The sequence below is a fragment of the Pieris napi genome, chromosome 21 (genome assembly GCF_905475465.1).
Source record: "Pieris napi chromosome 21, ilPieNapi1.2, whole genome shotgun sequence".
Taxonomy (NCBI): Eukaryota; Metazoa; Arthropoda; class Insecta; order Lepidoptera; family Pieridae; genus Pieris; species Pieris napi.
In genome coordinates, this window is record NC_062254.1 from 6,800,492 (window position 1) to 6,824,502 (window position 24,011).

The 24,011-nt window shown below is 36.6% G+C and overlaps 1 protein-coding gene across 4 annotated transcripts in view; it reads left to right on the forward strand.

The window, feature by feature from the left end:
* The window catches only part of LOC125060513 (maternal protein pumilio), a 63,072-nt gene extending 41,365 nt beyond the window's left edge, over positions 1–21,707 (forward strand). For all 4 annotated transcript variants that reach the window (XM_047665475.1, XM_047665476.1, XM_047665477.1 and 1 more), the window contains 7 exons: positions 14,968–15,475; positions 16,457–16,637; positions 17,246–17,346; positions 18,295–18,487; positions 19,397–19,565; positions 19,757–19,915; positions 20,036–21,707. In XM_047665475.1, the coding sequence (XP_047521431.1) occupies positions 14,968–15,475; positions 16,457–16,637; positions 17,246–17,346; positions 18,295–18,487; positions 19,397–19,565; positions 19,757–19,915; positions 20,036–20,668 (1,944 nt within the window). In that variant the 3' untranslated portion in view covers positions 20,669–21,707. The remainder of the gene's footprint in view (positions 1–14,967; positions 15,476–16,456; positions 16,638–17,245; positions 17,347–18,294; positions 18,488–19,396; positions 19,566–19,756; positions 19,916–20,035) is intronic.
* The last annotated feature ends 2,304 nt before the right edge of the window (positions 21,708–24,011 follow it).

Consider the following 24,011-nt stretch of genomic DNA (forward strand, 5'->3'; position numbering starts at 1 on the left):
TATACAATCAACATAATTAATCATGGTATTATTTTACATTGCAATTAGTTTTATTTGTTATGTCTTATAAAGCACTAAAGCTACGAGAAAGAGCAAGTTCAGTTTAGCGTACGGGTCTTACAGGAGTTATAGGGGTCGTGTGATTGAAGCTACGAACGAGACGTGTCACTTGATTTAATTAAGAGTCGCTATACCTACCTCCGTATCGTCGCTCCACCACCTAATACCACCTTCTAGTACCTTTGGGTTAATTTTCAACCGAGTCATTCTGGACGAGATTTATTTCCATATTAAACCTTCCTGACGACACGTTAACATTCGCCGAATTTTATTAAAGCTTGGCATTTAGAGCGTGCAATTAATATCCCTAATTTCGAAATCGTTTTAAACAGTAACATTAATAATAAGTTCAAACGCATTGGTAAGAAAAGCGTTAAAAGAGGTGAGATCTTCCAAATCCGTTAGTGATTGCCTCATTTGAAATAAATTGCTCTCATCTCTCATTGTTAGCTCCTGTCAAGTTCAACGTATGTTTCGGCTTCTATCATTTTCACCTTTCAAATTGCTTTATGCGTGGCAAAGAAAGAGTAAAAAACTTAAAACATTTGTAATTCAAACATTTTCAGTTATCTATTTTTACGACATTTAAATATAAATTTCCAAAGAAAGGATAACATTGGATAATTAGAAAGAGATTTTACGAATTTTCAGTGTCGGCGTAATGGGCTACTCTTGTCGGCCGTCATCACGCGTCGCGGGAGAAGTTTGTTATTAATTCATCGTTTCTAAACTCGCTTTTCCTCTGTACCTCTGCAAGTACAAAATTTACGTTAAATTTAGAATGACATTTGTTTATATAACTAAAACTCTATTGTTAATGTTAAACAAATTTATTTATATTTGATTAGTATTGAACTTTCGAGGTTTCAAGTGATACAAACAATAATCTAAGGATAAATCTCACAATTTACCAAGAATCCATTGGTTAAATAATGTTATTATTTAAAAGGCGTTTCCTGAAATTGACAAAACAAAAAATTATGCATATATTGAAATAATGCGAAACACAAATCTTATATTTATTATCTCGATGTCCGTAGATTGCAACTAGAAATGAAATCTTTGCCACAATTACGGCGAGTCACAATCGGCAATCACAATATGATGGCCAAAAAGCGTCCACGCGATGTTGATTGTGACATTGTGTGATAAAAGCAAAGCTCGTATTCCGTGGTCGGGCGAAGGGCGAGCGGGGCGCAACACGCTGCCACCCGCATTTGTGATGCAAATTGTTGCGCCGCGGCGGCCGCGACGCAGAGCGCCGATGCGCTTCACGCCTTACCTGCTTCGCCCGACATAATTATTTTTTGAAAAATATTCATTTGTTCGCATTTACCGCCTTCACTCTGCATCACAGACATTATGAAACTTTGCGGTAAACTTCACAAAACCAACCTTTGTGTTCGTAGCTTGCTTTCGTGTACTAAGTTAACTAGATTTTTGCGCGAGTAAATCGACACCGTTGTTGATACTTCAATTGTAATAGGGGAATTCAATAGCTAACTGACTGCAAGAAGTCCGTGTGAAGTTTCGTGAGAACTTACGACTCTCGGTGCTCGATTGAACGTTATCATATTTCAAACGATTTCGCAAAACGAATAAGAACGAAGGCAAGAAGCGTGCGGTGAAACCAACTCTAAGCGTGGGTATTAGAAACGCTCCGATTACCACGCTACCTATCTATAAGTACTTTTGTCGTTTAAAATGCTGCTAAAATAGCTCATATTGCATGAGGAAGAAAGCCTTTTTCATCTGCATCTATTTGAGTAAATACCTACATTATTACTGTTTTTTTTCTTATACAGTTAGTAAACTAAACTTAAATCTAAAATAAATAAATAAATGTTTATTGTATATACTCAATGTTTTGTTAGGTAACATACACGAAAACGAATTCTACTAGTCTACTTTTTCCATTCGGCATGAATTCGAAATGAAATAGTGAAAAATATAATGAGTAAAGACATTATTGAACTTCTTGCGTGCAAGTGCATTAACTCAACTAAGTTCAATGTTACAATCCGTGTAATAGGTAAGTCTTAGTTCTAAAGTCATGAATGACAAGCCAAGACCAGTCTGACATGACCTACATTTGTTTAAGAAAATAACGTTACCTTTATAAGTCCCGTTGTTTTAAAAAAGAACTAAGATGAAATTACATTAATTATTTAAAAGTTTCATTACATTTGCACTTTTATTTTGTAACTAACTTTCAAATAGTTTAATTTACCTAAGCGTACCAAAATGAATATAGACTAATGGAAATACAGACGTAGGTTTGTTATAACATCTTTCTTGTTAGACTCTATCATAGTAAACAATATAAGATATTCAAGAATGTATGCTGACGTAGCCTCAGCTTAAGTTGACATTGACTTTACAAGATCGGAACACCACCTCTGGTATAACCGCGTTCCACTAACGGTATCCATTCGAAGGTTTCGCTGGCGCGTGACACACTTCGTGCGTACATTCACCTCTGCCATCTCAGCGCTATCGTTCTTATACTTATATCCACGTCAATTAAATTGTATGTATATAAAACTAGTGTTTTTTTTTTACTAAATAACGAAAAAGCTCACACGGAAAATATATTAACAATGAGATCAACCGTTAGAGTTCGACGCACTCGTGTCCGTTCGCGTTAAGTAAAAGCTAACAGTTTAACTAAATTACTGTTACTATAGTTCAATTAAATTAAATATTTACTGTTTACAAATTATGTGTGCAGTGTCTAGATAAGGTTTATTTTAGTTTGATGAGAATTAAAAAGGGTAAAGAAATAATGTGCTTACATTACTGAATGTATATATTGGTTTTCAAAAAATTATTTTATATAATTTCAATATTGATTTATGATTTACATTGTACATTCATATTTTGTAATTATGTAGATATACATATATACAGAATAAACTTTTAATATCATAATTCTATTCTGTATAGTACCTATTGTATAATCATTATGTAAATGTATTTCGCCAAATAAAACAAGTTTCTTTTTGGTTCACATAAAGGTGCTAAATAAATCCATGAAATGACTACCTAATCAAATTTTTAACTTTTAAAGCCCCTCAACAAACAGGTTTTAAAGAAGCTATTTCGCTATCCTTCTACCACTTCGAGCGGTATAATTACATCGCGTTGCTTATTTTCCTTTCGCTCGTTCTGTGAAAATTAATTTTAGATTTTAATATAAAACGGTATCTTTTGTTTAGTCATTCGGGGTTCGAATCTTACATCTATACTTATATGGCGTGGTTAGTTTTCTGTTAGCGTAGTTGGTACCTGAGGGGTCGTAGGGTTATGTGAGCAGTTAGCGAGAAATTGGAAGGAGAGTGGCCCTGGGCCTAACGCGCCACTTCATTATACCCTCTCGTTACCGAAAACTTATTATAGTATGTGTATCTTATGCATACATACAACGCTAAACCAAATGTTCTGTGCCGTGCTACTGAAATAAACTTTAATATCTCATCATTAACTTGTAATGCCATATTTTACCCATATTCTCACCTGAATAGCCTGAAATTAAAGTGTACGTAGGTGAATTATTGGCTTTACAAATAACTTTTTTGTACGTGCACAAGGCGTAGAGCCCGGTTTCTTGCGTGCGTGTTATTACTTGGCCCGTTTTATTCAGTAATATATTCATATTTTCACCACCTTCGCATCCTTAATATTCCGTTTCCTTCTCTTTGCACCGTAAATCCTATTGTCGGCTGTAACGCTATTTTATTTAATTTTAATAATTATTGCAACCGTATAAATTTCAAGTAAATTATTTCCATCTGGGTGTCGCTCACGATGAAAAGGAATGCTATATTAGTGGCATCTAAATCATACCTTCAGTCTTGATGTGTCGTCAGGTTTGTACCTAACATGTAAAATAATGAAGTCCTTGATTAGCGTAACATCCGTGACCCAAACATATATTATAAGCTTAGTTAATGACTACTTAAAGATGAAAATATCAAAGAAAAAAACGTATAAGTAGCAAGATTGTTATTTATGACGCAGTTTGGTTTTGGAAATTTCCACTGAATAAATCCAATAAAAGAAAAGGCCATCACGTTTTTGTGAATAAAATAACACATTAAATAATAATTAATGTGTTACCATAAAACTGTTCATTATTTAAAATTGTCTATCTTCAACAGTCCAACAACCAAGTGATAGATAAATACTCCTAGTACCAAACTTAGGCTTGATATTTCTGATAACAATTAAAAATCTAATCGTGTTTCTTCTGTTGTGTCAGTCCTTACTTCAACCGCCTGACCGAATTGATGTGTTGCAAACTGATTTAAAACCATTACCATTCCATCCGTTCACAAAAGTAAGTGCTTAATGTTACGAAATTTATAGTGGAACTAAACCTATTTCACTTTCGCTAATAAAACGCCATGAACTTAAAATATTTCCATTGGATGAAATATTTTAAATGAAATTTGAAAAGGAAACAACGACGGCTCTTAAGATACTTGATCCACAAATACACGCTCCCGACTTCCAGCATTCAAATATTTACTATTCTGTGTTGTCTCTTCAAATGGCACTTGCAAATCTCGTCGGACTACGCTTATCCCTATGATGGCCATTTTGGATTATTGTGAGAAATATTTTGTTGTGAAACCCTCTTCTCAATTTACATAAGTTTGGCATTGGATTCGTTGGTTTTGAAGGGTGAAATTAGGGTGATATGTGTGACAGCTAGGTGTGGCACAGCAGACGTTGATGCGGCAATGTCCGTGCTGTTTTATGACGGGGGTGCGCCGTGACGCGGGCGCGCCACTAATTTTGATAAAAGCATCGTATGGCCGCACCCGTGACACCTTCAAACTCGACGAAGTCTAATAAATAACACTTGATTGGTATATATATAATATATATATACATATATATACACAGTGGTGGTCGTATAATTGGAAACACTACCAACGGTCCATGACATTATGTAAGATACTTCACGAGGAACAACATATATTCAACGATTTATCATTTATTAAAAATCAATATAAATCCCATTACACACGTTCAGTTTCTATATTACATTTATATCAATTTTAAGGTATGAAAAATAATGGTCAACTAATTAGAAACAACAACAAAAAAGTATGAAAAACAATATTTTTTTAAGTATTAGTAATTAGTATTGTTATTTACGAAATAGCTACTATCCACAGCCTACCAATAGATAATACAGTCGACTCTCGATAATTTGAAACTCAAGGGACCAGAGATAAATTTCAAATTATCAAGAGTTCAAAATGACAAGTGTTTGAATAACCACGAGGGGGAGGGGGACTGAAGGAAATAAGAATTTGATCAAAATTTGTTACTTATTATTTCTATATTCTTATTATGTATTTACAATTATTATAACAATTACTTACAAATTTTTATCAAGACAAGTCTGTGCATGTATGTAAACAAACGACAGGTATGTGCATGATAAACGCTTTAAATTATAGAGAGTAGGGAAGACCGGATTTCAAATTATCGCATGTTGGCGAGCAAGATAATACTTTTTCAACTTCAAATTACCGAAGGGACCAATTTTCATTGATTTTATTCAAGTTATCGAGTATTTTTCAAGGGACCGGAACACATTTTCAAATTATAGAGAGATTCAAATTAACGAGTGTCAAATTATCGAGAGTCGACTGTATAATTAATATTTAGTGGCGTATCCCTTATTTTTAATAACAGCACTGCAACAATGTGGCATTGGTTCAATCAATTTCATACATTTTTCTAGGAGGATTGAATTCCATGCTTCAACAAATGCTTCATATAGTTCGTTTTGACTGGTTTGACGTTGGTTTGACACTTTCGTTTTAACATTGTACCAGAGATTTTATTTGACTTTTTGCTAGCCAGTCTAAAACGCATATAGACCACAAGCCCATGAACAAAAAATACCTGTGAAATGACCCAACCTGAATTACGCTTAGAAGGCTGTTACTATATCTGAAAATAGCTCTGAGCACTATGCCGTCATTTCTGAGCGGTACATGTGAGTACGTGAGTGAATGGACTTTCTCAGGTACAATGGGGGAATTTCGACTAATTATTAATGTACGGCTTTGTTATAAGTGTATAGATGATTAAAAATAAATGTCGAAAAACCTAGTGCCGTACAAAAGTGATGGTGCCGGAAGTCGGTGCAAATTTTTAATTCGACGACAGTTGCAGAAGCAATATAGGTCATTTATTACTGTACGGCATTTGTGTGATTCCTTTTGGACACATATACAGATACTTTACCCGTAAACGCCGTACATATTCCCAGCGGAGCGGTCGAAAGCCAAGGGTCGCAACATATGTCTGAGTAGCATATAGGTGATGATGATATGAAACAACATAAAATTAAATGATCTTGAGAGAACTTCACAAATAGATAACATTTTCCAGCATGCCGTACATTTTTTGTGGAACACATAGGTGTATGGGGTAAATTACATTCCTCAGAAAAGAGTCATTTTCCGGTGACTTTTATCTGTACGGCAATAACACAGGTTATTAATACTTTAGACAATCTTCAATAAAAGATAAATGCCGTACACTTTCGATAGTCCGCTACCACCGCCTACCAATACAGGGCGTCCCAAAGTTATGGGAAATGAAGGGAAAGTACCTTAAATATCGTAGATAGGGTATTTTACTAAAAGAAGACTTTATGTTATTTTTAAAAGTTATTAATTCTGCATTCAAAGATTTTTTAAAAATTACTTGCCTCGTCTGGGAATCGAACCGACTTATATGTAAAAAAAAACACCCCTACTTTTATGATGCCAATCGAAAGAATGGCCAAAAACTAATAACTCTTCTTAAGTAACATAGTATTTTAAAAGAAAGGAACAGCGTGAATATATCTTTTTAATCAAATTAAAAACATTATCTATCGTATTCGGCCTAAAAAAATCCCCTACGAGTCTGTTACTTTAGAAAAGTTATTAGGTTTTGGCCATTTTGGCCAAGAAGGGGTGTTTTTTTTTTAATTTAAGCCGGTTCGATTTCCAGACGAGGCAAGTAGTTTTTAAAAAATCTTTGAATGCAGAATTACTAACTTTTAAAAATAACATAAAATCTTCTTTTAGTAAAATACCCTATCTGCGATATTTAAGGTACTTTCCCTTCATGTCTCATAACTTTGGGACGCCCTGTATTATATTTTTATTTTTGTTAAAAATATTTTTCCTTTACCTCTCTCTGCTGGAACGATAAGGTTGTAAATATACTTTACAGCCTTATGGTAGTATACTCAGATATGTACAGTTATTAATGACCTTAAGGGACACCTCAAACGTCGTCGAAGTTTTTATCAGCTGTAAAGAATAATCTGGAGTAAAATGTACGGCATCTGGTTTTTTTTGTTTATTTATATTTGTTACATATAAAATAACAATAATCTTTGAAAATATTACTCCCCATATTACTCTAGGAGCATTTGAAAAGTCATCTTAATTTCGGAAATTTCATATATTTTTTATCATAATATTTTTATTTGTAACCATTTATAATGAACGGCTACAATGTACAACGGTAATATTTAGTAACATTATGTAAAAAAACAAGTTGCCGTACATTATTCTCTGATCTTACAGCAGTAAGAACTTGGTAAATCCTGAAATTTCGATAAATATTTAATTACACAAATATTAACTATAATATTTGGACGGCATAATTATAAAACATTATTGTCCGTGTTAAATAATATTTTGAACATGTTGCCGTACATTTTACAATGACCTTAGGGTATATGGGTGTAGGGGTAGGGTTCCGACCCTTGGCTTTCGACCGCTCCGCTGGAAATATGTACGGCGTTTACGGGTAAAGTATCTGTATATGTGTCCAAAAGGAATCACACAAATGCCGTACAGTAATAAATGACCTATATTGCTTCTGCAACTGTCGTCGAATTAAAAATTTGCACCGACTTCCGGCACCATCACTTTTGTACGGCACTAGGTTTTTCGACATTTATTTTTAATCATCTATACACTTATAACAAAGCCGTACATTAATAATTAGTCGAAATTCCCCCATTGTACCTGAGAAAGTCCATTCACTCACGTACTCACATGTACCGCTCAGAAATGACGGCATAGTGCTCAGAGCTATTTCTTTTTTCTAAGCGTAATTCAGGTTGGGTCATTTCACAGGTATTTTTTGTTCATGGGCTTGTGGTCTAATATACCTATACGCTGTTCGCTAAGGAAACATTTGACGCTATTGGCCGTATGTTTAGGTCATTGTCATGCTGAAAGATCCAGGTTACAGGCAAATGATCGTTCCAGTAAGCAATCATTGTGTGCTCAAGATATTTTTGTATTGCCATTGATCAATACAATTAACCCTTCAATCTTCCGAACGGGTCCAACTCCACATCCGAAAAAACACCCCCAAACTTTAATGTTACCGCCACCGTGCTTGACTATACTCCTTGTATATATAATTAAAAGCATTGTTTACAGGACGTCTAATCGTCATAGCGCTTTCCATCGGATGTTACCATATTTATTTTGCATTTAGGGGCCCCTTCCTTTATAGTTAAATTTCTAAATCTATGGATTCTGAGATCGTTAAACTATCCAGATATAAACTCGCAAGTCACATAGAAATTACACTAGCTAAATTGGATTTCGAATCTACAGAGGCATTACTACATATCTTGGTATGATTTCGAGGTTTCAAAAACTAACACAGACACAAGTGCACACCTTCATAACAACTTTCAGCTACACTCTCAAATACATGCGCATACACACCCATCCACACACTCACTCATTCTCTCAATTTGTAACACTAAATTTTTTAATTTTTTTTTTATTATTATCATCTTTTTTTAAACTGTTTTAAACATGTACCACGTAATAATTTACACGTTACACGTTTTCTAGTTACCCACAACACAGGGCCTCCCTAGTGTGGGGACTAGCGATATATGAATTCTATCACAACCCTTTTGTCATAAATAAAGTTTTTATTATTATTATTTTTGTTTCATCTGAAAATAACACTTTTTTCTATTCTCGTACCGTCCAATTAACATAATTTTTAGCGAATAATAATCGCTTTTTTTGTGTTGATTGGTAAGAAGCGCGTCACATCTTATATTTTTTTCCCATTTTGAACAAAATAAAATTCAGATAAAATTTTGAATTGCCGGTAAAATAATAGAAATAGCCAAGAAAAGAATGTAATTCTCCAATTTCGAAAAAAGAACGAGCTAATTAGGCGTCCAAGCGGCCAGTAACAGAAAATAAACTCCTACCTACATGTGTAAGCGTCATTTTGTAATTAAAAGTAACATATTATGTTCTATATTTTATGCATTTAATGAGATTTTTATTTGAGTGGCTATATTGTTGCATTCTTATTAATTATTGTGTATATTTTGTTACGAACATTTGTACGTTGAAGTTATACTTTCTTTATTCATAAGAAGTGTTTTTAATTATATGACCACCACTGTATATATAAATGAATTGCTGTTCGTTTGTACCTCTAAAACTTGAGAATGGCTAGACCGATTAGGCTAATTATAATATTGAAATATAGGAAGTAACTAAGTAAAAGTTAAATTTTCCAATAAAACAGTTCCTAGCTGAGAAATATTAGGTCCTTACATATGAAATTGGCGTATTTCGTACTGGCAACTTTAATCACGATGTTCTCCTCTTTGGTAAGGAATTCCAAATTCAAGTTTGTACAGCTATTTTTACTCATATATTTGTGCTTCGATGACCGTCATTCATTTGTTTTTTTCTTCTGTTTTTTCTGTTTGCGTCACTCATTTTACAAAATGGAAAACTTAAAGTATCGCATTATTTACGAGTACGAGTGAATGATGACTCGAAGGGTGAATGATGTGTATGGCGGTCATGTTGCAAAAGAAAACACAGCTCGTTTTTGGTTCCAACGTTTTCGTTCTGGAAATTTCGACCTGCAGAACAAGCCCCGTGGACGTGGCCTGAGACCCAAGTTGATAATGAAGTATTGAAGGCTATTGTGGAAGCGGATCCATCGCAAACCACGTCCGAGTTAGCTGCAGGCTGCGGTGTTAGTGATAAAACTGTTTTAATTCACTTGAAGCAAATTGGGAAGATTAAAAAGCTTGAAAGATGGGTACCTCACGAATTGACTGAAGCAAACCGGCAAACGCGCGTCGACTGCTGCGTTACATTACTGAACCGGCACAATAATGAAGGTATTTTAAACCGAATCATTACCTGTGATGAAAAATGGATTCTTTACGATAATCGGAAGCGCTCAGCGCAATGGTTGGATCCTGGACAGCCAGCCAAATCCTGCCCCAAGCGTAAATTAACCCCAAAAAAGTTACTGGTAAGCGTTTGGTGGACTAGTGCCGGTATTGTTCATTGCAGTTTTCTCAAATCTGGCCAGAAAAGCTTGCGGCTAAACAACCTAGGCTGGTCAATCGCTCCACGCCACTGCTACTTCACGACAACGCTAGACCACACACTGCACAACAGACGGCTACCAAATTAGAAGAGCTTCAATTGGAATGTCTAAGACATCCTCCGTACTCCCCGGACCTTGCTCCAACAGATTACCATTTTTTTCGAAATTTGGACAACTTCTTGCAAGGGAAAAAATTTAACTCTGATGGGGCAGTCCAAATCGCCTTCACAGATTTTATTGATTCCCGTCCGACTGGTTTTTTTAGTAAAGGGATCTACCTATGAGATGGCAAAAGTGCATAGAAAACAATGGTTCATACTTTGATTAATTAAATATATTATATTTAAAAATATTCGACTTTTTGTTCCTCCCATACAAAACGCCAATTTCATATGTAAGGACCTAATATTTGATGTCTTTTTAGAAATAAAAAAGTCACTTGGTTGTCATATATTTATATTTATAAAATAAATTGGTTTTTGTTAACACAAGTGCATCGGGTCATTTGATTAATTCTATAAAATATTCTTAGAGTATTGAGGATATCTATCACGTTTAATCCAAATATCATGAAAACGTTATGTTCTACTGCTCCGGCATATTATATACAATATTGTGTTTTTAGGCGAAGATGATATCGGATTTCGATGGATTCGATGGTACTTACATAATAATATGGTTATTTTAGTATCTTAATGGTTTCAAAATCGACTTAATTTCTTTTTCTTATTTGTTTACCTGTATTATTGAAACCGTCTACGTAAAATGCTTTATTATCTTGTGCGTTTTGTTTGCAATATAGTAGCGTCTTATACGGGTTGAACCTGTTGTTGTTCTTCAGACTTGATAGTTGATTGGGTATGTTCGGAATATGTAGGAAATATATATGTACTTTACTACTTATTACATCAAGGGTAGCAAGTACCCTTGATGTAAATAATGTTTGCTGTTATTTCTCATGACTAATTGGTTTTTAATTGTGACTAATCTATATATTTTGTTTTTATTTATATTGGGAGGGGTATGACCTGATCAGTAGGTTGATATGTCCATAAAGTTTTAGAGTCTGAGACACAAACTTGGAAACTACATACATATTATATTTTGATATGTTAAGTATTCATCAATATATAAAATTGTAGTAAGTACGGACAGGGCGTGGGCGAGAAGGCGTGGTCTCGCCCCGCCCAGCGTATACCCGCCTTCGCCCTTTGCCACCTTTTCGGTTAAATCTACAGGCTTTCTACTCCAAAGGTAGCAAGAGCTTTCCAATCAAACAGCCTAATTAAAACGGGAAAATAACTTTTTTAAGCGGAGCAATAGTTGTGTACACCTACACAACATTTTTAATGGGAAAAGTTTAATATGAAAGAAAATGAGGGGTATATTCATGTGACGTAAAAATGATTTCGTCGAAATTGATTGCATTTAGCTCGAGATGACAAAAGAGATGAGTATTAACTCAGCGGCAGCCTGCGGGGCAGATAAACTTGTTACAGCAAGATACACGCTAACCACGACCAAAGATACTGGAAAACGACAAATGGGAAATATCTAATCTTGTTTGGCCTTCCGATCCCCGGGAACATTTGTTACGACATTTATATTTAATAACAATATCATGAATTTATGAGTTCTAGAGTATCATTTATTACATCGTCGTGTGTTCAAATAGTCTACCTGAATGAGAAGTAGTAGGACTAGAATAGAACACTTAAAATAGATGTCATATTGCGGGCTGTACGTACATGTTGTGCAAAGATTCTAATTGGTAAACAATTAAAAAATTGCGCTTTTCACCACAAACTACTTCATAACTATTTTTATAATAGTTCATTGTTATTGTTCAGATCGCACGTAGCGGGACCATCTCTTTTCTAGCGCTAAAAGGTTCTTGTTGACGTAGCGTTCGATTTAAGAGGCACGGCTACATTCACGTTCTTATAATTGATTGCTTTGTCGCGTAATTTGTTTGCCGTCGCCTGGAAAGTGCTATTCTCGCGGGAACGCCGAGTTGTACGTCCTCTCGTCATCAGGTTTGTAAATAATAAATGCTATCCGACGTGAAAGCGCCACGTTCCTTAGTAGTTCTTACCTCGTGACTCGACATAATAATAATAAACTAATATAAAATTAATTGCTGTTACGATGCCACAATGTATTTCTTATTTAGGTTTTTACCAATGGATTCTATACATAGCTACAATAATTACTCTACTTTAAGTTCTGATTTTTAACCTATGAATGTAGACGGCGTAGCGTGGATATTTGTAGCTTTGTAGCAGCAAGCAATGTAGAGCCGCGCACGTGTCTCACTAATAACCATGTAATTGGTATCGAAGCTCGCCGTAGCCGGATTAGTGAACGTCTAATTGAATGCGAGACGTTTCCTTGCTTCCACCTACCTTAGTACGACGGCGGCGACTTAATTTTGTTGCGGTCAAGTTGCGCCGTGTACGTGCAGAAAAGCACCGCACGCCTCACAATTAGAACAACCAGATGAATTAAATTGCCATGGAATCCGGGCCTTAGCTAGAGATCAAAGGCGACACCCCGACCGAACGAGACTTTGGATTTACCCGACGCGAAGTTACGACGCTAGATAATCATTTCGTGTCAATTAGCTAATGAAAAATTAAATAGGCAGGCGAAATGTGGAGAAGCTCTGTAATTAAAATTACGACGGTGGTGTCTGGCATCTGTAAGGGAATTTAAACAACTCCTAACTTACTGACAAGTATAAATTTGTATAGATCGCTTTATTTTGATGATTGATATCTAAGAACAGAATTTGTTTTGTCGCACTCTTGATATGTCCATCGCCAATAATAATTCATTCTCTTGGATAATTAAGGTTTGGTTTGGATGATGACCTAGATGTTTTTAAACATAGTAGGTACATATCATATATTCACCATGGATTTTTTTCGGTTAAAAAGTACCACGAGAATAACTTTTTCTGCGTTGCTGTTTTATTATAAATAGTAGAGTTTCGAATTAGTACGCCAAATTTTATTTTTGAAAAGTATTAAAACACATGTGATACTTTGCAGATCACTCTATTACCAATAATAAACACACAAGCGGATAGACTAGAACTTATTATCTATTTAAATAAATAATGTGTGCGGGGGCGTTCACTACTGCACCTGATGGCTACAGAAACAGTGGCACGAACGATGTATGTACGACCTGTGTATCATCGCGTTTACTAGACCGCACATGCTTCTGGAAGGAAGCCAAATAATCTCTTTCCAACAGGTAAACCGAACGGCCCCTTTTAGATGACATCACACTCGCATTCAACACCTCAACGCGTTGTGATTCATCTGATTGGAAATATGCCATTAACTCATGTCATTTTTATTGTTGCCTTATGACTTCATATATTGGATGAGAAGATGCATACACATACATATATTTACTTAATATCATCGCGACAGATTTGAAAACTCGAAATATTAAGTTTTTACAGATGAAATTGACGTTTTGTCGTACCTACTGGCCATTTTGACCTCAAATATCTATCCTCTTTGGTTAGGAATCCCCAAATTTAATTGTTTTGACAGCTATTTACTCGAGCATTTGTTTTTCGAAAAACATGATTCATTTCATTTCCCGTTTAATTTTTTTTTATTATTTGCGTCACTCTATTTATAAAATTGAAAACATGAATGAAATATTGCGTTATTCACGAGTACGAGTTCCACACACACTGCAAAACAGACTGCTACCAAATTAGAGGAGCTTCAATTGGAATATCTAAGACATCCACCGTACTACCCGGACCTTGCTCCAATGCTTGCTATTTTTTTTTTTAAATCAACTCATGGGGCAGTCGAAACGGCCTTCTTATATTTTATTGATTCCCGTCCGGATGTTTTGTTAGTAAATGGATCAATAAACTACCTATAAGCTGGCAAAGTGCATAGATAGCACTGGTACATATTTTGATTCATTAAAAAATCTACATGTTCCTCCCATACAAAACTCCAATTTCATAATATGTAAGGCCCTAATATCACCAAGATGTTATCGCAACATATTCCGTATCATATCAAAATAAATTAATGTAACGGAATTGTTTAATTTTATCCGCGCCGCTTTTGTTGTACCGTTAACGTTAACACAGTTTTCTAATACAATATAATATTCTTTTCACTGGTTTTTATTTGCGAAAGCTTCAGAGAAGATAATGCCGTAAGCCGGTCGAGGCACATGCGTCGGACAGCAACGTGCCTTGTTATTAAGTTTTTAAACGATTGTGTTAATTAGCGCGCTTCACGGCGGTCAGCCCTCGAGCGTGGCACTATTGAATAAAAAAATTATACGTTTCTTTATGGAATTAATTAAGTTTGCAACGTAGCTTAATGTTTGTATTAAAATATTCCTCAAGCTGGATCGTTAAATCTAGGATGCATTTTCGCTTAACAGTAGTTGTCGGCTAGTAAATGAAAAATGTATGTATTGTTACAGCAATTGTTCCGGACACAACAGGCGGCGGCTGCGGGTGGTCAGGCGGCGGCGGCTCAACTTCAGCTCCTGCAGCAACAGCAACAACAACAGTTCCAATTACAACAACAACTGGCCGCGCAGCAAGCGTTCACACAAGCACCGTATGTTATAAACGCGGGCCAAGAGGGCGCGCCGTACGTAAGCGCATTAATCGCAGGCGTGCCGCCGTACTACGGGGTAGCGGCACCGTGGGGGGTGTACCCCGGGTTGGTAGCACAGCAGCAAGCGCAGCAGCCCCGTCGGCCGCTAACACCGCAGGCGGGTGAACAACAGGTGAACGGGCAGGGCCAGTACGTGATACCCTACTATGACCCGAGTTCCTTGGTCATGGGCGGCCGTAACGGCACGCCGCTTAGGCTGGTGTCGCCTGGTGGAGTGCTCGCGCCGCGCCAGTACCCGCCGGCGCCAGCACACGCGCCCGCTACTCCGGCACCACCGCAGCAGCAACAGCAGCAGCAGCCCCAACCCGGTAAGACTATATTATAATTGTACAGAAACAATTAGACAACTATACTAATATTATATATTTCACCGTCTTCTACACATTATGACTCAAAGCAGACATAGTTGTAATCGTAATGTAGTCCGATTAAAATACTGTATTTCTCATAAGATCCTTAATAAGGTTGTATATATTCAAATATTACGACGTGAATAGACCTGCAGTTAACATTTCCTTATTTTACGTCTTGATTATTAGCTTAAATTAGTAGCTTTTTTTAAAGTTAAATGTATCTACTTACTATGTTTTTATTTGTATATATAATCACACAATTCATACATTTGATTATAATCACTAATTGACGATATGTTTTGTACATGAATTTAAGAAATATTTTTCTGTATATATTATATCGATTGCCTGTATCGCTCAAATAAAGTAGTGTTTTTAGATCCTCAATGATTTCCGCAGAAATTTAAGCAATGAGTTGTTTAAAATAAGGAATTCCTGCCTTATTTATACTACATTCACATTGTTTTAAGTTCTATGTTGTATAATACATAACATTCGATACATAGTTATTTATTGTCATAATGTACATATAAATAAATTGTATATAAAACTATCGTAATCATTATGCGAGCGATGTATGTTTACTATTCTGTCATATTATTTTTCATCTCATAATAATATTAAGTACTTTTTAATACTTGCCTTATGCATGTTAGGCACTATTAGTACTACTTATAGCCCTCCGTTAATGTTTAAGCCCTTTTCTGACCTTGGTACGTGAGGTCGATGTAATAATATATCCATCTTCATAGCTTGATTTTCTTGTATTTACATAGTCAATTTATACTGTTTTGTAGACCCGCGTATACATTCGTATTCCTCTGCATCGATCAATTAGTTAGTCGTAGATAAGAACCTACATCGCTAGCTAGTGAGTGAGGTAGGCTCGGTAAGGGCCTGGCGACGTTAGTGGAGCGTGGCGGTGTGGTGTTGCAGGCGGCGCTGTGGGTGCGCGGCGGGACTCGCTGGAATTTGGCGGTGGCCCGGCGGGTGCACTCCAGGAGTACGCCCGAAAGTGGGGACCCTCTCCTCTGTCGCCGCCGCTCGGGGCCGCCTTAGGTCCGGTAGGCCTTAGGACCGTGTCAGCTGCGCCCGGCGCTGAAAACGCCAAATACAGGTGCCAACACACATGCACTAAACACGCACAGATAGATATTCATGGAAAAACTATCAAAATACATTATGGTGCTTTTTTCTATGCACGACTCTAAATATGTATGTGTAAAAATTAATGAATATTCTATTCTACTCCACTTACACAATGATAATTAATAGTAAATTTTGGAAAGTAAGGAAATATGCTTCAAAAGAACATTGCGTGACGGAAAGTGATTCAAAGTTGAGGAAATAAAAGAGAAATTTTAACAAGTAATTAAAAATTTTATTCGCGTTTCTATTTATGATGTTGTGCGATGTAGGTGAAACTTACAATTTAAAACAGAAGATAAAGTAAAGTCACTAACTGGAGTAGTTGTATAAAACATTTTTTTTAATAAGAATAATGTGTAAATGTAATACTGTTCCTAGTTCCCTCTACCATGTACAGATACACACAATCATAAAAGACATAAAACATTGTACATAGCTTTGTATATTTTGTCGCTGTTTTGTAGCCGTGTATAATATTTGATCATAGCATGTCCACATTGACCATTGCAATTAATACGTACGTGCTTCAATTTTGTCACGTGCTATAGTATGCTAAATTCCTTATTTTGATTTCAGAGCCGTCAGCAGTTTAGCACAAGGTTTAACGTCAAATGGTGGCATGTTTGGCTCATCATCTTCGCTATTGAGTAAACTGAGTGGCGTCGGAACTATCTCAGGTTGGTACCATATTGATATACCAACACCATTTCAAACATTATATCGACAGTTCACGCCGTTACATGATAATATCACATTTTCTCGTGTGAACCATACTTTTTCCACTAAACCAGTGCAGTTCTAATCGATCTTATTGCGGTATTCTTGCATCACATTTGAGACTTACGTAAACGATATTCCAATTAATCATAATTATTTTATGCGCCACGTAGCAATTGGTGCATCGTTATGCGTAACCGTTTGATAATAACGCATTTGTTTTTATATTGATTAGATAATGATACTGTTTAAAAATAATACTGAAACTTTTCAACTAGTCTAGAATCAAAAATCTCAGTAATTAGCGTTATATGAACCAGTTTCAGTCTTTTTATAAAATCCTTGGAAAAAATTAATTTTTATTAGACGACAGCGGTTTCTAGATGGTTTAGTCTTCATTTATTTTTTAATGTAATTAGGCAAGAATTGATACCAATTTGGCCTAAGTTAACTGGTCCGATCGGTAATTTTTTTATGGTAATAGTTATGTAAAAGATGTATGACGTTAATACTAAAGACCTGTTTGATCGTTTTATCGGTGACAGGTATAAATTCTTATTAGATTAGTAAATACATATTTTTTGCTTAAAATAATGGGTTTGTCCACATTTAGTTCCAAAACCAACAGATATTTAAATAAAAACACTTAGACATTAAAATTAAAATATACAAACAGTGTCGTCGCTCCTGGTTATATAAATACGACAAGCGAAAAATTAAGATAAGCGTACAAAAAGATTATAAAAAAAAGAAAGGAAAATTTGTATACCGAATCATAAAGTATCATTAAGTATCTCCGTATTCCCATAATTCTACTTTTAGCTGAAGTTTTTAAGGATATATTTAGCCTAAGTGCAATATTGTTTAGACGTGTATTTGATTTTAAAATCTTTGTTTTTGAATGGCAGAGCTAGTGGGCGGCGGAGTAGGTGTGGGGGTAGGAGTGGGTGTAGGATCGGTGGGGGCCCTGGTGGGTGAGAAGCCGGCAGCCGGAAGGTCTCGTCTGCTTGAAGACTTCCGCAACAACCGCATTCCCAACTTACAGCTGCGGGAGTTGGCAAACCACATCGTGGAGTTCTCGCAGGATCAGCACGGATCCAGGTATGTCATTTACCTAGCATTGTTTATAATACATAACTTAAGATGTCGTGTGCTGCGTGGTGTAGTAATTGCAGATTCTTACTAACATTTTATATCTTGGCGATTAAAAGAGCGACGTAGAACTCTCTTTAGAAGCATTTAACTACTTTTATATTACTATGTAAGAAATGGTATAAATAGAAATGTTATATAAGACGCATGCATTTATTGTCATTTAATTGGCGTTGTATTAGAGTTAATCAAAATTAAAAACTGCATACAACAATGGCAAAATTCAAAATATAATACAAACATTAACTAAATATAATACCACTAAACTCATGTAACGACATATTTATTATAACCCTTTTCATGATATAATTCACCATATTAAGGGTCTGTTTCACAATGTATATAAAGTACCAAATAGCTATGCAACACATAAATTATTTGGAAGATAATTATGTTATTTGACATTATTTGACACTTCATCGGACTCATAACTTATGATGGACTTTATGTGACGAATAGCGCTATCTGACTGACAGTCGTGAAATGCAACAGTAGTGTTTATCCTACCAATACGTAATAAATAGCTAATTTGGAACTTATGTAGAACTTATCCGTACATTGTGAAACAGACCCTAACTGTGATTACTCCCCAAAGATGTGTATATATGTATTAATATTAAAATAAATTGAAATTGGTATGCTTAGTACAAAATTAATTTTATTTGATATTGAATAATAATAAGCACATTTATTTGTCATGAGAACGTATGTTTATTTATGTTGTATAAAAATCCGTTAATGCGTTACAACTATGAATACATTGGAGAAATAATGTCATTAAAACATTATTCTGAGTGTCATTCTTATGTATATATCTAAATTAGTATATTGTTTTAATATTTTTCTAATCTATTGCAGATTTATCCAGCAAAAGTTAGAAAGGGCCACTGTACAAGAGAAACAAATGGTATTCAATGAAATTATTGGAGCAGCATACAGTTTAATGACCGATGTTTTCGGAAACTATGTGATACAGAAGTTCTTTGAGTTTGGAACGCCTGAGCAGAAAACGACACTAGCTCAAAAAGTAAGATATTCTTGGCGATTTTTGTTACTAAAAACTAAGCTCTCAATATTTGGTGGTGACTTTATTAAATTTAAAACATTGATTTCGAGGTTATAATATGAGGTGCTTTTTAGACACGCTCGCTCGCATGTGTTTTAATCTTTGTTAGCCATTGTAGAACTGCATATTATTTTACAACGTGGGGTTTTCAGGTGCGCGGTCACGTGTTGGCACTGGCACTGCAGATGTACGGGTGCCGCGTCATCCAAAAGGCGCTCGAGTCCATCCCGCCCGAGCAGCAGCAGGAGGTAGTACGCGAATTAGACGGACACGTACTCAAGTGTGTCAAGGATCAGAATGGAAATCATGTGGTGAGTAGGGTTGTATATTGTATATTATTTACTACTTGTTGGCATATTAAACTATATCAACAGGATTGATAAGTTCACCCAGAGAATGTTACTGTTTAACATGTAAAATCTTCTTTCCAGGTGCAAAAGTGTATAGAGTGCGTGGAACCCGTCGCGCTGCAGTTCATAATAAACGCATTCGCGGGTCAGGTGTACGCTCTGTCCACGCACCCCTACGGCTGCCGAGTTATTCAGCGCATCCTGGAGCACTGCACGGCCGAACAGACGGCGCCAGTGCTGGCCGAGCTGCACGCGCACACGGACCAGCTCATCCAAGACCAGTACGGCAACTACGTCGTGCAACACGTGCTCGAGCACGGCGCGACCGACGATCGCGCGCGCCTCGTGGCCGCCGTCAGGGGCAAGGTGTTGCAGCTCTCGCAGCACAAGTTCGCTTCCAACGTGGTCGAAAAGTGCGTCTCGCACGCCACGCGCAACGAGCGCGCGCTGCTCATCGACGAGTTGTGCGGCTTCAACGACAACGCGCTGCACATGATGATGAAGGACCAGTACGCCAACTACGTGGTGCAGAAGATGATCGACGTGGCCGAGCCCACGCAGCGCAAAGTGCTCATGCACAAGATCCGGCCGCACATCGGCTCGCTGCGCAAGTACACGTACGGCAAGCACATCATCGCCAAACTCGAGAAGTTCTTCCTGAAGGCGCCCGAGCTGGGGCCCATCGGCCCGCCGCAGCCCAACCCCGGCTTGTAGTCGGCCGAACGATGACACGACTTGTACATTGGGAGCGATGCGACGTCGGTCGGGCGAGGCGCGGCTCTCCGCCTTTATAAATTTGTGAATATTGCGATTGTACATTTGTAAGTAATTAGGGCCGCGGCCCCGGCGCTGTACATACTGCGGCAGACTGATGTACAGAATACAGATTACTGTGTACCGTAGCGGCCCCGCGTCGCATCTCCGCGCCGCGTTCTCGTAGACTCTTAAGTGTTCTAGTATTATTCCTTGTTCGTATGAATCTATGTATAAATATTTGAACGTCTCTCATTCTCGTGTAATTTATGAATCGAAGGAAAGCAGCCGTGCGTTTCCGTAATTGTAGCTCGTCGTAGATTTACTGTTAGCTGGGCTAGGGGACCTTGAATCTGAAACGAGGAACGGATGCCGCAGGCAGTTCTGGACAATCGGCACTATAGTCGTGATTTAGTTTATCGTTTGTTAATGTTCGAGTCGAGCTCTCGTTTACGTTCGTTAAACCGGCTTCAATCGTACATAGCTTATCGAATATTTAGCGCCGGTGTGTATAATTTGTCGATTATGATTTGTGAAAATGATATTTTTGTATATTTTTATGTAAGTTAAAAGTTAAGTTATTTAGTGCTTATGTTTCCGTGTAGTGAAGCGTGCCGTAGGTTATAGTGATGATTGTAAAGTCCTGTACTGATAGTTGTAGTCCGAGGTCTGCCTTGCCGATCGCGCGTCACGAGCGTAGCGTAGCCTCATTCCCCCTTTGTAATTATTTTTATAGGAAGCGTAGTTTCCTATGACACCTCAGATTTTCTACGTTTAGATGTAATTGAAAATAAAATTATTGTATATGGCTGTACAAAAATTAAATAAAATGATTTGTAAAACCTGTAATGTGATGGAAAGGGGCGGCGCGGGCGCGGGCTCGGTGTTCGATCGACACGCGCCGCGCCGCCCTCTAGGTTGTACTAGATAACATTTATATGAGGATCCATCTATTTAGACATTAATTAATAAAGCATTTCTGTAATAATATTACAAATGACTTGTTGTTTTATTCAAACATACCCACATTTCCCAGAGACTAGCTTTCTGCTTTATAAGAAAAATCTGGAACGGTATTTATACCCAGATTAAGAGATGAAAAAAATTCGAGAGCGAATTTTTATTTTATTTATCAGCGTTCGGTAGGTGACGAGTGCGAGTTTTTAATCGTGGTCTAACGCCAACCGCGCGTACGCCCTAGAGGCGTGCTTAAGTACTGCTGTTAATTAAGCCTAATGTTTACGGAATCATCAATTCCCCTGCGAAATGGACCTGTGCGGTTGATTGAAACCGCGTCGCCGCTGCGGTCGCGGAGCATACACGACAATTAGAAAACATGCTGCCTCTTTGAGCCTTTAGATTACATCCTTATAAGATCCAAATAGTCCAAAAAATCAAACCAGAATACTACAACCATCGAAAAATTTACTGTCAGAATTTTAGAGATTTTTTCAGATGAAAATGGGATAGACAATGTAGTACGTCAATGGTTAAAATTGCCGTTACTGGTCATCTAGCAATCAAAAACAAAAACATCAGAAATTAATACACAGCCCTAAAGTTGCTGTGTGGTGTGCAATATCGACGAAGAAAATCATCGGGTTATTTTTTTTGAGAATGACCGAGGTGCAACGGTTATAGTGACAAGCGGTATATTGACATTATTTATAATTTTTGAAGTGAAATCTTTAGCATCGTTGTGATTTGAAAGTCGATAAAACGAAAAAGCGACTGTAGGGTCTTGTAATCATGGTAAACATTTGTTTAACAACAATGTTGAATCAACATCTTGCGGAGTTGCTGGCAAGTGGCAACACTGCGTGTTGCAGAGTTGACAACGGCATGTTGACGACGATGTTTACCATAAATACGAGTAACGAGGCTTAAAAAAAACTGACACATAAATTCAAACCATTTAACGCGGGAGAAAATGAGATAGGAAGCATTAAATTAATGTGTATTTCATCATATTCTGAACAAAAAAAACGTAGATGTACAAAAAATTCAATAAGAGAAAAATTCAAAAATTAGATGAAATTTATCAATTTTATTTACATATCATTACTTATAAAATCTTTTTGAAGTGAAAACTTCTTACTAAGAAGGAACTGATGGAAGACATCTTGACGGTGTAATATTTCGTACATAAAATCCGCATTAAGGCCCTATCCTAGCACGAATTGCTGCTGCTGATGTCGAAACTATATTCATCCTGCAGAAGAGGGCTATTCGCGCAATCTGTTATTTAAAATGTTGGTAATCTCTAAGAGATAAATTCAAGGAAATTAATATACTTACCTCGCAACAATGTATACAAAAATAGTGATAAGTTTACTAGAATTAGAACAGGCTGCAATTTCCCCGTACTAGACTATCTAAAATTAGTCATTATTCAATAAAATCCTAGACGCCTTTTTATCTCTGCCTTTAATTAAATTTGAGAAATGAATTAAAGAAAAGCTGTGTAAAAAGGCTTACTATAAAGTTAACGATTATCTAGTTGATAAAAGGACCTGGGACTAGTGCTAGACATGCTATTTCTAATTAATTTGCGATTTTTTATACTTTTGTACTTGCTGTCTTGTAATGCTGTTTTTCTCGTGCCAGCTTGTTGAGCCTGGAGGTTTAGTTTTATTAACTGGGAAGCCGGAGAAGTACTGCTTACTCAAATGTGACTGGTGCGGAGGCGTTGTGTGACGGGTCGTTTAATTCCCTCAAATGTGGTTGAGTAAAGCGATGGCTGGCTCACGTCATGCCTGTAAACAGGTGCCGCTTCCGGAAACTGGACTGTGAGGTTCTCGTTCAGTTTTGTAATTTAATACAATTAAAGAGCTGACCATATCTATTTTGTATAACGATTTGATATTTTAAAAGAGTACCGAGAGTTTTTTACGCAGGCTTTTTCTCTCGGCCTACGCCGTCTTCTTTGCCGATGAGTAGGGATGTCTAACGATACAAATTTAATAACGTGGAATAAGTTATACCTGTAGCTTATATTCCGTAATAAACATATTTTATTTTATTTGAGGTATTAAAGTGTTTTTAACTCGAGTTATGTAACCTAACTTTAGTTAAGTTACATATAAATATTTTAGTTAATAATTAGAAGCGTAAACCAAATGTAAACAATCTTCGTACACTTGAAGCTAATATTGAGCCCTTTAGTTTTTACCACACTTATAAATTGTATTTTAACATTCTCGTTTCCGATAATGTCCAATAACATAATGTAATTTAGATTTATGAACCCTTAGATAAGCCAAGTTAGTTTTTGTTAGCGTCACAACCCCACTACCCCTTATTT